The 13,664-nt window shown below is 38.3% G+C and overlaps 1 protein-coding gene across 2 annotated transcripts in view; it reads left to right on the top strand.

Annotated features, from left to right (window-relative positions):
- Clhc1 (clathrin heavy chain linker domain containing 1) overlaps nt 1–13,265 on the top strand; it is a 29,395-nt gene extending 16,130 nt beyond the window's left edge. For both annotated transcript variants that reach the window (XM_021176939.2, XM_029484155.2), the window contains 4 exons: nt 4,173–4,347; nt 6,655–6,857; nt 10,400–10,579; nt 13,053–13,265. In XM_021176939.2, the coding sequence (XP_021032598.1) occupies nt 4,173–4,347; nt 6,655–6,857; nt 10,400–10,579; nt 13,053–13,246 (752 nt within the window). In that variant the 3' untranslated portion in view covers nt 13,247–13,265. The remainder of the gene's footprint in view (nt 1–4,172; nt 4,348–6,654; nt 6,858–10,399; nt 10,580–13,052) is intronic.
- The last annotated feature ends 399 nt before the right edge of the window (nt 13,266–13,664 follow it).

Raw genomic sequence — 13,664 nt, 5'->3', positions numbered from 1 at the left:
TATTTGTTGTTTCATTACCTGTAATATTAGGGGTTTCTTTTAATTTTCTAACTTAAATTATGAAACATTTCATACATAAGAAAGCATGAAGAAACAGTATTAATATACTCACATCAAGATTTCATAATATTAATTTTTTGTCAAACATGTTCCATATGCTTTTTCAAAGCTTTTTTTTTTTTTTTGGTAGAGTGACATCATAAAGTAAATTATACATTTTGGAGGCATGATGCTGAGTGTGAAATATGGGGGCTTCATACATGCTAGGCAAGTACTCTACCATGGAGATAGACCCCACACCCAGCCCAAATACTACATATAAAGTACATAATTTGCTAAGATTGACATATGTACATGCCCGTCACATTATTATATATACATACCCATGACCCCATCACCACAAAGCTCCTTCATGCCCACTGGCAGCTCTCCTCTCCACACACCTACCACTGTCTACAGACTCTCCTCCTACACTCCATGCAACTACGAGCTTGATTTCAGTTACTATAGGTAAGTGTTTTTCTGTAACTAGGACAGGCAGTAGGTGATGGCATTATTATTATGATTATGATTATTATTATTTGGGGTGCAGGGTCTCCCTATCAGGGGATATGGGACTAGCAGATAGCTGGAGAAGGAAGCCATAAATAAGTAACAAAATAGAATATTTGCAGAAGTAACACTTCCTCTCAGCTCCCTTCTGGGTGGCCAATCCCCGGGAGGCCTTGGAGGGTCTGCAAGCTAGTAAATCAACTCTGTCTATGTTGACCAACTCAAGAAGAGTGGAGGGGAGTCTATCCCAGGCCACGCGACTCTTAAAGCCTAGAGCTCTTCATAGAGATATTGGTTTCTAAATTCCCTTATATGGAATCTGTTCTTGTGAATATACAGGGGAGGGGGGGGAAAGATATTTAATTTATTCATCTGTTATTAGACATATCACATGATGAAAATAAATGTAAGGTGTGGGCTAAGACTAAGCCACGCCACAACTAGAAACAGTTTCTTTTTTTTTCTTTTTTTTGGTTTTGGGTTTTTTATTTTTTTAGTAAATAACAATCTCAGGGTTCACAGTGCGACCAAATATCCTGCAACACTAGACAACTTAGTATGACTCTTGTCTCAAAATAAAATTAAAACAGACTGGAGGTATAGTTCAATGGTAGAGTGCTTGCTTAGCATGTGGGAAGCCCTGGATTCAATTTCTAATACTGCAAAACCCTTTGACAACCCAGCCACACAGGCCAGTGATATTGAATAGAGAGCCAACAGATAAGCCAAACATAATGATGGTCAGTTAGTTTTCACAAAGACATCGAGAAAATACAATGACACTGATGAAGCAGCTCAGCAGGTCAGGCTTCGCCACCAAGCCTGAGGACCTGAGTTTATGTCTTTATTCTTGTATTTCCCTTCTTCTAAGAATGTGGGTGTGCCATTGTAAGGGGCGGGAAAGGTCTTCTCAATTACTGTAGTAATAGCTGGCCTCAGTGTGTCTTGAGTGTGGCCATGTTGACTGCTTTAGTCTTTGCTTTTTAGAACTTGTCTTTGCTAGCAACTTCTATCTTTGTGTTGTGTTGGTTCAGAAAGTACTGCTTCAGATGGCTTCTGAACTTAAAAAATTTTTAAAGACTTTTAAACATGAATACAGGAAATATTTACATCATTTCCACTCTACCTTCTCCCTTTTTCAACTCCTCCCATGTCCCCCCACTTTCTCTCAAATTCATGACCTATTTTTTAATTATTGTTGTTATAACAACACACACACACATATCCTATGAATCCATTCAGTGTTGCTCTGGTTGACTCCACTGCTGCTGCTCTTCTTGGTTGTCATCCCATGGTACTGGCATCTCCAACACGCTGGGGTCTTCTGCTATAACTAGGCTTCACCAATAGCCTCTCATAAGTTCTTTTCATTATGCCAAGCCTCGACTTCTTTGCATAACCCCTTTAGTCCTGGGCTGAACTGCAACTGAAGCTTCACCCTTCACCAATGGCTTTTCCCGGCCTCTCACAGTTCCAGTCCTCAGCTGCTCTTCATAACTCCTTCATGCTTTCAAAACCAGTGCCATTTGGGTGATTCTTACATACTACCAAGTCCAGCTACAATACAAGGTACAACCGTGGCTATCTCTGAATACAGCTTCTTTGTACTCTCAGAAAACACATTCCAGAAGATTTCACCTCAGTGATGCTGGTCTCTTCTTAATTACTGCTAATTTCATAGTTCCAGCTAACCAGCATCAATTATCCCAGTACCCCCCCCCCTTCTAGACTCTAAACCCATAGCTACATGGTTAGAGCTGCTGAGTTCCTGCTGGAACATGGACCCCTTGTTCTATTACATTATCACCAACTTTCTGTTTTCCAACTCCTTCACTGCCTAAGCTTGGCTGTCCTGGAACTTGCTCTGTAGATTATCCCCGAGCTCAGAGATCTTCATGGCTCTCTCTCCTGAATGCTGGGATTAAAGTCATGTACCACCATGCCTGGACTTAAACTTTTCTTTACCTGGAACTTGTTCTGTACCTGGCTGGCCTTGAATTTAGAGATCTGCTTGCCTCTTGTCTCCTAGGATTAAAGGCATGTACTACCATGCCTGGACCAAAGCTTTTTATTGTAGATCTTAGTCAAGTTGAAAATGGAGACTAGACATCACAATCCATCCCTTGTCAATTTGACACATAATTGTATCTGCTTATGTCCAATTGAAAATAACCAGGTCATAATAACACATAACATTCCATAATTCTCATACAACTGCAAATGGATAAGTTTAGCTATGTGGGATCACCCTGAGATCACCACTCCTTAATCTGTTTATCTCCTTGAACACAGAATTTAGTGTCATTCCACTTCTGATGCCCCTTTACTCTTTCAACCATCCATTTTGTAAATTTTTCCCTTTCTAAGCTTGCTATGGTCAAAATGTTCTTCATGAGAGAAAACCAGAGGACAAAGTCTATGCTGGGCTTTTTTGAGACTTTCTTTGTCAATGCAGTTAATCAAAATTTCTTTACCTTAGCTTCAGGTATAGTCTTTGGACAAGGGCAAAAGCAGCAACATCCTTCATCCAAAGCTTCCTAAGAATGCTCTCCAGAGTAAAACTCTTCATCAATCACCAGTGTCTTCCATATTCCTTCTAGGGTGGCCCTTTAAGTCCCACTTAAAGCGTTCTGTGGCTTTCCAAATCCAAAGTTTCAACAAAATCTACATTCCCCTAAACATGGTCAAGGCTATCACATCCATACCCAAGTCCCAAGTCCCAACTTCTGTTTTAGTTAGGACTTCCATGGCTATGAAGAGACATCATGATCAAGACCACTTTTTTTTTTTAAATTTAAGATTTATATTTATTTCATGTATATGGGTACACTGTCACTGTCTTCAGACACACCAGCAGAGGGCATTGGATCCCTGTTACAGATGGTTGTGAGCCACCATGCGGTTGCTGGGATTTGAACTCAGGAACTCTGGAAGAGCAGTCAGTGCTCTTAACCACTGAGCCATTTCTCCAGCCCCACAAGGCAACTCTTATGAGATCAAATATTTAATTGGAGTTGGCTTGCAATTTCAGAGGTGTAGTCCATTGTCATCATAGCAGGCAGACATGGTGCTGGAGAAGGAGCTGAGAGTTCTGCATCTTGATCTGAAGGCAACCAGGAGAGAATGGCATCCTCAGGCGGCTAGGAGGAAGCTCTCTTCTACAGTGGGTGGAGCCTTAGCATAGGAGGAGACCTCCAAAGCCCAAACCCACAGTGACATACTTCCTCCAACAAGGCCACACTTCCTAACAGTAACATTCCCCTATGGGCCAAGCATATTCAAACTACCACAGTAGGTTCTCCTCTAAGTCTGTCTGTAGCCTCTCCAGCCACTGATAGTTGTCTAGATTACACACAGGCATTGCCTTCTATTGACTAGGAGATATCTGACCTTCTGCTGGCTCTCAGCAATTTTTGGCATCCTTGAACTTGCAGACAAATTACTATACTCTGCCTCCATCTTTATGTGGCCTACATAGTGATACAATTATTAAAAATATAGAATTTATTCTATATCTACTGTTAAAGCTTTGGAAAATGTAAAGGAATTTAAAAAGTGATATGAAATATAAAAGGCAAACTAATTCTTAATGTATTTGACTCAAACTTTTCTTTTTGTAGCTATTGGAAAAATTAGAGGAAAGCCTCTCCCATTACTCTTGTTTTTTGAGGCTATATTTAACACCAGTCAAGCTTTCAAACGTCCTATTAATGCTGACCTAACCATGGAGGGAATCAAATGTGGATTATCTGAGGAACGGCTTGATTTAGTCACCCACTGGGTTACCCAGGAAAAGTAAGTAAAATTAGGCTACTAACTAAGCTACTAGCTTAATGTCAACATGTAATTAATAAGGTTGTTTTCCTCTGACTTGTAATAGTTGTCATCTGTGAGCTAGAGTTTCTCTGTGTGGCCTAGGTCTAATCCCTCTGCCTCAGTCCCTTACATGCTAGAATTATACGCTTGTGATACTACATTCAGCTAATGGTTTGTTATAAATATTGTATTTTAGGATTTACTTCAGTTCTGTGTTGAAATTAATTAGAAAGTATCCAAGAAGGCCCAGTCACTGAGAGCTCAGACTAAAAGTCAATTAACTGAAGTTTACAAAATAAAATATGGCAAGCTAGTGGCAGATGTAAGTTGAGTGACATGGACACAGAAGGATTGGTTGATAGCACACTTCTAGGGAGAGAAAAGGCAAGGAACCTGATTCTGAACAGGCTGTGGCCTGTGTGTTATAACCTAGGAGGTAATATGTACGGAGAAGGAACACCCCCATGGTTATACTGAGGAACATTTAAGCCAGCTGGTCACTTCTTGAAGCCAGCTCTTCTACAGACTGTCAGATTTGTGCTAATGTGTGTAGGGCTCACCAATCTAGAACCCAAATCTGAGAAGGGGTATGGGATGTGAGGGGAAGGTCACATGGGCTTCCTAGTAATCGGAGTGCAGCCATACAGGGAAGGGCCAGAGCCAAGCAGGGAAATAGCAAAGTCTTAGCCACATTTCCCAGACAAACCATGTTTGGAACTGCTCCACCTTGAGGGAAGGGCCCTGCCTTTCATGTCTACCAGCTTGGTTGGTTTATAAAAAGAGAAAAAAATTAAACATTCTGATTTTGAACCCCTCCACTTTTAACCCCAATAAACAGAGTTCATATTTACTGCATGTCCAATTCTGAGACATTTTGTAGAGGTATTAGAATTTAATTTTAATGTTAGCAGCATTTTGTTAGGTGTATAGAAACACCACTATTATGTGAGCCCTGCTATTTTGTAGCCATTAATTTAAAATATAACTAAAGCACAATTACCATATAAGCACCAATTAGACATGATTATTCTGATCATGCCCAATTTTCCTTTGGCTTATGCTGAAAATTTCTGAGTAGCATTACTGTGGTAGTACAGATGGTTGATTCACTGTCGTTGGGTATAAACAGGTACATTTAAATATTGGACCAAATGAGGTGATGCAGTTAAACTGTTTGGAGAGAACTGTTTCCTAAGTTTCTCCTCGTGGGTAGCTGTATCCCCTCGATACACTTTGCTTCTTATTATCTCTAACAGATTTAAACTAGCAGGTGCTCTAACTCTTAGAGCTGGGCCCTGGCATGGAGGGAGCACACAGAAGAACTTCGTGAAAACAAAGGATCTGATGATGAGATATAGCAGGAGGTTTTTAACACTGCTTTGTGTTCTGGCTGGTCAGATGTGCACAGCAGCCCAGGAGCTATCTTGGATCTGAGAATAGAACACACACACACACACACACACACACACACACACACACACGCCAGTTATTATTAAAATGCCTTGGCTAACTTAATGACTGGTCATTCATTCCTACATCTTTGCCTGCTACCCTAGATCCAGTCGAGGAAGTGACCAGTGGCCACTTAACCAAAGTTTCACAATCCTGGTTGGCTTTTCTCCTCTGCTACTGTGTCCCCTTCTCCCCTCCCCCAGTCTTCTGATTCTCACTGTGTCCTACCTGTGCAACTCTCAGTGCCCCACCCCATGCTCAGCCCCTGGCTATTGGCAGCATTATTGATAGATCATAAACCAATTGAGGGCAAGGACCTTCAGTGTCAGTAAACACAGATTTCTGATTAAATCAAAGCATCAGAACCGCCCTCTACAGGGAAATGTGGTTTTCCTTTTAGTGTGAATACTTGCAGGATCTAATTATGAGCCAAGATTGTTCCCACTAGCATTTGCCAACGTCTAAAAAATTGTTATATTCTGCAGACTCTGGGCAGACTCTAGGTAACTTATGAGAACATTGAGATCCCCAGGTGCATGCGGACCTTGCTTACCTGGCAGTTTCAGTTCTGTCAGTCTTGCAGGAGAGTGTCTTGCTTATAGACATTAAGACATTTGATCTCAATTTTCCCAAGATTATTTCCCCAAAGGAGAATTGTTTTTGGTTTGACCAATCTCGAATGTGTTTAATTTCTACCACATTATCAATTGTTATTGACTTACAATTTTATAGGTTATTTGTAATCCATTTATAGTCTTGAATTTTCAGATATTTCAGTCTCAGCCACTCATCAGCAGTTCTCTGACATATGCTGTAATGATCTGCTTGTTTCAGGCTGACATTTTCTGAGAAGGCTGGCGATATTATTTTTGCTTATGGAGAGCAGCACACATACCACAAGCCCAGATGCTTGGCGTTAGCTCAGATTATCTACAATGAGTGTGGGCTGCACAGGAAAGCTCTTCTTTGCTTGTGTAAACAGGGTCAGATTCATGAGGCTATGGAACACATACAACAGTCCAAGGACATTAACACTGGTAAGTAAAAAAGCCTAGTTACTAAATACACTTTAACTCTAACATCACTCATCGAAGCTGGCATTGTTTGAAACTTAGCTTATAAAATACTTTTATACATACTGATAGGAGATTTATTTTGTAAATTTTCATGAAAATAAGATAGAGTTATTTGAATTTCATGATACATATGATGCATTTTCTCAAAGGAAACATTTATATGTGGCTATTACTAGAATCATGTAGTATTAAAGACAAATTTATTTCATATGATAGACCATACTACATAAAGAATTTTTAAAAAATAACTATTTTTTATATATACTAATATACATATAGTACATATATGTATTATAACAATTATAAATGAAGTATTAGTAATTCTCATTTCAGAATTTTGAATACCTAGCTTGCAAAGGGATGTTATTTGAGAGAACTGTAAACACTTGACTGGCCCTAGTTCAATGGCCTTATATAGGTGACTGATCCTAGTTCAGTGGCCTGATACAGTTGACTGGCCCTAGTTCAATGGCCTGATATCTTAACAAGAATCTCAACAGGGTGAGCTTATGGAACTGCTGGCCAACAGCCCCATCCCTCAGGCATAAGCCAATCGCCATTTTTAGGCTGTTTGTTTAGTCTAAGAAGTGACAAAAAACTAACAAATTAGTAAATATAAAAAAATAAATAAATGAAGAAATTGTAAAACAGACCAAAACAGACATTTTAAGCCATATTTCTCAAGAAAAAGGATATGGGGCTGGTGAGATGGCTCAGTGGGTAAGAGCACCCGACTGCTCTTCCGAAGGTCCAGAGTTCAAATCCCAGCAACCACATGGTGGCTCACAACCATCCGTAATGAGATCTGGCGCCCTCTTCTGGAGTATCTGAGGACAGCTACAGTGTACTTACATATAATAAATAAATAAATCTTTAAAAAAAAAAAAGGATATTTGTGACTGTTGAATTTGATCATTTTCAAGTAGTGAATTGATGTTCACTTATGATGTATTTCTTAATGCTCTTAATGTCTTCATTCATTGATATCAACATCATACCTGACATTACTGTCAGAGCAGTAGCTAGCTGCTTACGTGCATTATTGGACTTAATCATTTTGTTGAGTCTGATGTAACTTTTGTTATACTATCTTCTTTATAGACAGAAACTGAGTGTGTTTGTTTTCCCAGAGGATAAGGCACAAAGGGACGTTTGCGTAGTTATACAATAACAGAGAGCCTGGTACAGTGGAATCACTCTACTAAAATTTGTTGAGTAAATTATGTATTGTATTATTAACTAAGGATACAGATTCAGTTTCTGTACTGGTTTTTCATGTGAAAGAACTATATTAGTATTTAGATGTGAAATATGGCTATATTCTGCTTGTATAGTAAGCAATAGAATGGGTCAGATTTGGAATTTCTAATTAGAAAATTCTGCAGATAATATTGTCAAAGAAATCAATCTATAGGAGAGAAGTTTGAATAGCTATTGAGTGTAATAGAGATGGGTTAACCTTAGATGTTAAAACTCAAGATGAGAGATTTAAGCCATAAACTTGTTACTTTTGTAAGAAACTTTTTTCCTATTTGTTTGCTTAATAGTTTGATTTAATTGATGTAGAATAATATTCTTCACTTCCTTCTCCCCATCTTCTCTCTTAACCTCTTTTTTCTTTATATGTATGTATGTGCATGTATTCATATATACATACATGCAGGCACATATAATAATAGATGGAGGAAAGGTGTGAGTACTGGGGACCAGGTAGACCATTTTATATTATATCATGTGTAATTCAGAGAAAATGAACATTTCTAAGCCTGTTTTCTTACTGGTAATACAAAAATGGTGATATATCACTAATTCTTAGTAGCAAAGTCAGTTTATTACTGTTAGTTCCTGGTACACAATACATTTGTTCAGTAAAAACTAGATTGCTCTGTATTACCTTTTAGATACAAATTACATTTATAATAGTTCACAAAAGACATAGAATTTATTTTGAAAATTATTTCTTGTGACCTAAAAGACCTTATGTTGAAAATTTAGGAAATTAGCTGGAATGTGGTGGTGCATAACTTTAATTCTAGCACTCAGGCAGAGGCAGGTAGGTCCCCAACTTTGAGGCCAGTCTCATTTGCAGAGTATGTTCCAGGATATCCAGGGCTACACAGAGAAATGCTTTCTTGAAAAACAAGCAAACAAATAGAAGGAAGGAAGGAAGGAAGGAAGGAAGGAAGGAAGGAAGGAAGGAAGAAAGGAAGGAGAAAATTTAGGAATGAATGTGAATTTTATAAATATAGAGCTGTAATTGTAGTTTTGGGTAGCTTAGTGTTTAGAGAGCATATGAAACATATGAACTTCCTTTTCTGGGGTTAAAAATGGCAAAATGTTGGCACAACAAGATGACTAAGTAGGTGAAGAAGCCCGGTGGCCTGGACTGGACGGAAAAGCAGAGAGCTGACTCCTGCAAGGTCACTCCTGGTGACGTCTGCTGTCATCAGCACCAAGTTGCCTCCCCACCCCCACCTAAAATAAGTAATAAAAAATGATTATATGCTGTCAGTTTCTAACTACTAAAAATAGTTATATTGAGCTTGCTTCTATGACTGATGATTTAAGTTCAGTCACAGGTGAAATGGAAGAGCCAACTCTCCCTTGTCTTCCTGTCTCACCTGTACACACGTCTATATATGTACACATACATGCATGTACACACATACGTGCACATATATATGTTTACACACATATGTGAACACACACACGTATTCACACATATATGCAACTGGACTCAACTGTGTACCAGTGCACACATCCACATACATGCAAAAACATAAATAAACAATTAAAAAAGCCCAAGTACATTGATTCATTACTTAAAAATAGGCTCTTATTATGTAGCCCAGGGCCTCAAACTCACAATTTTCTTTCCTCCAACTTGTCAAGTGCCAGGACTGCAGACATGTGTTATCATGGGCAACTTTATTGACTGCTTCTCAAGATATTCAGTTTTGAATTTTCAAGTACTTGATACTTTTAGGGAACTCATGACTAAATTCTATTTTCTGTACAACACACATAAAGATGAAATTATACTCTCTAGAAATTGGTCTGTATCTGTGCAACAAGGCATGCAGGTATCCACAAAAATAAATAATTTTTAAAAAACCAACCACATTGGTTTAATACTTTAAAACAGACAAGAAAAACTCAACCTAGTATTAGATAAAATCTTACGAATTCTCTCCAACTGTAGTGCTTTTCAGAGGTGAAAACAGTTACAAAGATGAAGTGACAAGTTCCTGACTGCCAACCCCTCCCTGTTCAACACAACACATCTCTGTTCCCGAATAGTATTTAACATACATTCCCTGATATTCCTTGTTCTGAGTTGTCCTTTCTTGCTTCTTATTGTGGCTAAAGTTGAAGAGAAGACTGTTTAGTTTATATTGGAATCATAGTGAGATGTAGAGGTATGGGAAAGAATGCAGGCTGGCAGTAGATATAGGTAGTTACACATCAAGGGAGTGAGATTTGTTCCAATGTTTCACTCACAGATGACCTGATACAACTCATAACAGCATGTCCCCAGATTGACTTAATTAGATGTCTTACTCAAGAAAGGAATGAGAAACCACCATTTTTATCTTTTGGGCTTGCTGTACTCCATATGTTTTCTGTGGATATGAAAAAAGTTGCCGTGAGGCTACTTCAAGAAGTCAGTAAAGGCGGGAAAGGTAAGTGTGTGCACACCACATTCAGGAGCAAAAGAGACTTCTGCTGGGAGTTAGATCAAGAGCAGGCCCAGCTCTCAGTTGCCCACTACTCTCCCTATGCTCTGTCTGTCTGTAGTTTGGTCTGTGACTATCACCTGTTGTGCCCTTGTTGCCCACCTGTCTCTGTATTTGTTGAACAACACAGAGAGCATGGTATGAGAGAGGGATGAAAACACCTTCCCACAGAAACCTTTTACAGTTTACAAGGGAGTAAGTTATGCTACTGACCCAGAACACAGCACTCAGACTACAGTCAGGAGCTATCAACCTATAGCTAAACATTGTTTCTAACATTCATGGGTTATTTGTTTTGTTTAAGGTTGCTTTCAACTGTTTTGCTGTTTTCAACAAGTAATTCTCTCTCTCTCTCTCTCTCTCTCTCTCTCTTATAGAAGAGGACATAGTTTAAGATTAAAGCTATGCATTTAGCTTCAGTTGTAAAAGGTAATTTAGTAGGTAGCCCAGGCATGGTAAATCGGTTACATACTTTTCTTAAAGGAGGGTTAAACTTAAAACAGGCTGAGTACACATTAGGACAGCAGATTGAGTTTTAAATGTCTTTAAAGATTTATTTATTTATTTATTTATTTATTTATTTATTTATTTATTATATGTAAGTACACTGTAGCTGTCTTCAGACACTCCAGAAGAGGAGTCAGATCTCGTTACCAATGGTTGTGAGCCACCATGTGGTTGCTGGGATTTGAACTCAGGACCTTCGGAAGAGCAGTCGGTGCTCTTACCTGCTGAGCCATCTCACCAGCCCCGAGTTTTAAATGTTCTTGAAGTATAGTATTAACTTGATTTTGAGTTCTGACAAAAGTTCATTCTCCTTGAAGGCAAGAGGTATTTTCAGAAAAAAAAAAAAAATTACCATAAGTAAGTACCCACAAGTGCTACAGGAAAAGAGATACTAATGAGCTATTTATGGAGTTCACGATAATTAAACTTAGCTCAAAATTTCCAGAGTTAACATTAGAAGTTTGTAAATGTGAAAATTACCATGTTAGTAAGTCTGTTGACAATGGGATATATTTGTTGAAGGAATTAGAATGACAAATCTTTACTAAGCTCAATGAGAATTGTAAGAGGTAGCACTCTTATAAAAGGTTGATGTAAGTGACCATATAAGTTAGCAATCATTTTACATGTATTTTAAATATTAATTAGCTATAAGCCTTATATAATTTAATTTCCAAATCCATTATATGCATATTTTCATATGATAGTTTCTCTTAATGTAACTTTGCAGTGACAGTGAGGAACTAATTAAATCTTACATTTTCTCCTTACATTAATTTAATATAGAAGCCTAAGCAAATACATTTTTAAATTGTTGTTTGAAGTTAAAGAAAGAATATTAAATTACCTGAAGAGGAAGATAATTTAATATTCTAAATTTATCTTACAAGTAGTAACTAAACTACTTGATAGGAAAATAACAATTGTGTTCAAAATTAAATAGTAATGAAGATATTAATCAAAGAAAAGTCTTAGCAAAGTTTTCTAAGTAATGCAGGTGGTAGGTAAGACATTAGTTCCATAAACTGATGGATACTGGGTTGGGAAGTAGCCCCATCAATGCTCAGTTCCCAGAGCACATATAATAAGTCAGGCATGGGGGCACACATTTGTAACTTCAGTACTGGGGAGTCAGGAAGGCAGGTCCTGGGAGGCCTGCTGGTCATCCACTATAGCCCACGTGGCAAGCTTTCAGGTTAGTAAGAGACCCTGACTCCACAATAGAAGATTAGTCATTCTTAAGGATTTCACTTGTGTATACTTCTGTGACCATACATCTACAACATCACATGTGTCCCCTCATACACAAAGCAAATACATAAACAAATAATTGATAAATACCAAAGAGAGTTACTATCAATTATCTTCCAAAAGTAAATCATACTAGATTTCTTTAAAAGAAAACCCTTTTGTTTCTTTTAGGAAAATATTAGTTATAGATACTAACTACATAGAGCATTCTCTATTTAGGGGAAGGGTTAAGGTTCGCAAAGGAGTTTCTTAAACTCTTGTGCAGCCCTACTAGAGCATTTATGAAGCTGTTTGAAAGTATTATGAAAATTCAAGCACAAGACTATCAGCCTCGATGGTTTCGAGCAGTGCCTCGTGCCTATAAGAAGGGGCTGTACTCTACACTTTCTGAGCTCCCTGCCTTACAGCCTTCAAAAAAGCTACCTGATACAAAGGAGATGACTGGGGAGCATGGACGGTGAATCATGTTCCAGGGGTGAGTTGACACATTAGCATTCAGGAACTTACAAGACCTGGGGCTAAGCACTCAACTTATCATAACATGAAACTTACTGGTCCAAGGCCTGGTTTGAGAGTAACTGTGTTGCAACGATGCCTATTTTTGAAGGATTATCACGTTAACAGGAAATTCTGTAATGTAATACTGTATTTTTTTTTCCAGATGTGATTGAGCATCTTGTGATGAGTGATTTATTTTGCTCCTTAGAAAAGTGGCAAGAAATAGCAAATATCTGTTTGCAGAATGGTTTTAAAAATTTGTCTAATGACATCATGTCCATTCTTCGATCCCAGGCTGGAGTTTCAGAAATTTCTGAAGATGATACCACCAACATAATGGAACATGTTTTTTGGTAGTTCTGTATTTTAACCCCTGAGGGCGCTTGTTCAACATTTTACAGGCATTAGCTGGGGAAGCTGGTTTTAGCATAATTAATATAAATAAATGTTGAGTATAAAGCTCTCAGCAGTAAATCACACTTCTAAAATGATGTTTACATTTGATCTTGAAACACTGAAACATTGCTTCACTCTATCATGTGGCTACTTCTTTTTATTTGTTTGTTTGTTTGTTTATTATATGTGAGTACAATGTTGCTGTCCTCAGACACACCAGAAGAGGGCATTGGATCTCATTACAGATGGTTGTGAACCACCATGTGGTTGCTGGGATTTGAACTCAGGACCTTTGGAAGAATAGTTAGTGCTCTTAACCGCTGACCCATCTCTCCAGCCCCCATGTGGCTACTTCTTATAGCGAATATTGAGCAAATCC

Source organism: Mus caroli, unplaced genomic scaffold, assembly GCF_978045245.1.
Source record: "Mus caroli unplaced genomic scaffold, Mus_caroli_1 scaffold_13, whole genome shotgun sequence".
Classification (NCBI taxonomy): Eukaryota; Metazoa; Chordata; class Mammalia; order Rodentia; family Muridae; genus Mus; species Mus caroli.
This window is presented reverse-complemented; position numbering and strand designations above follow the sequence as displayed.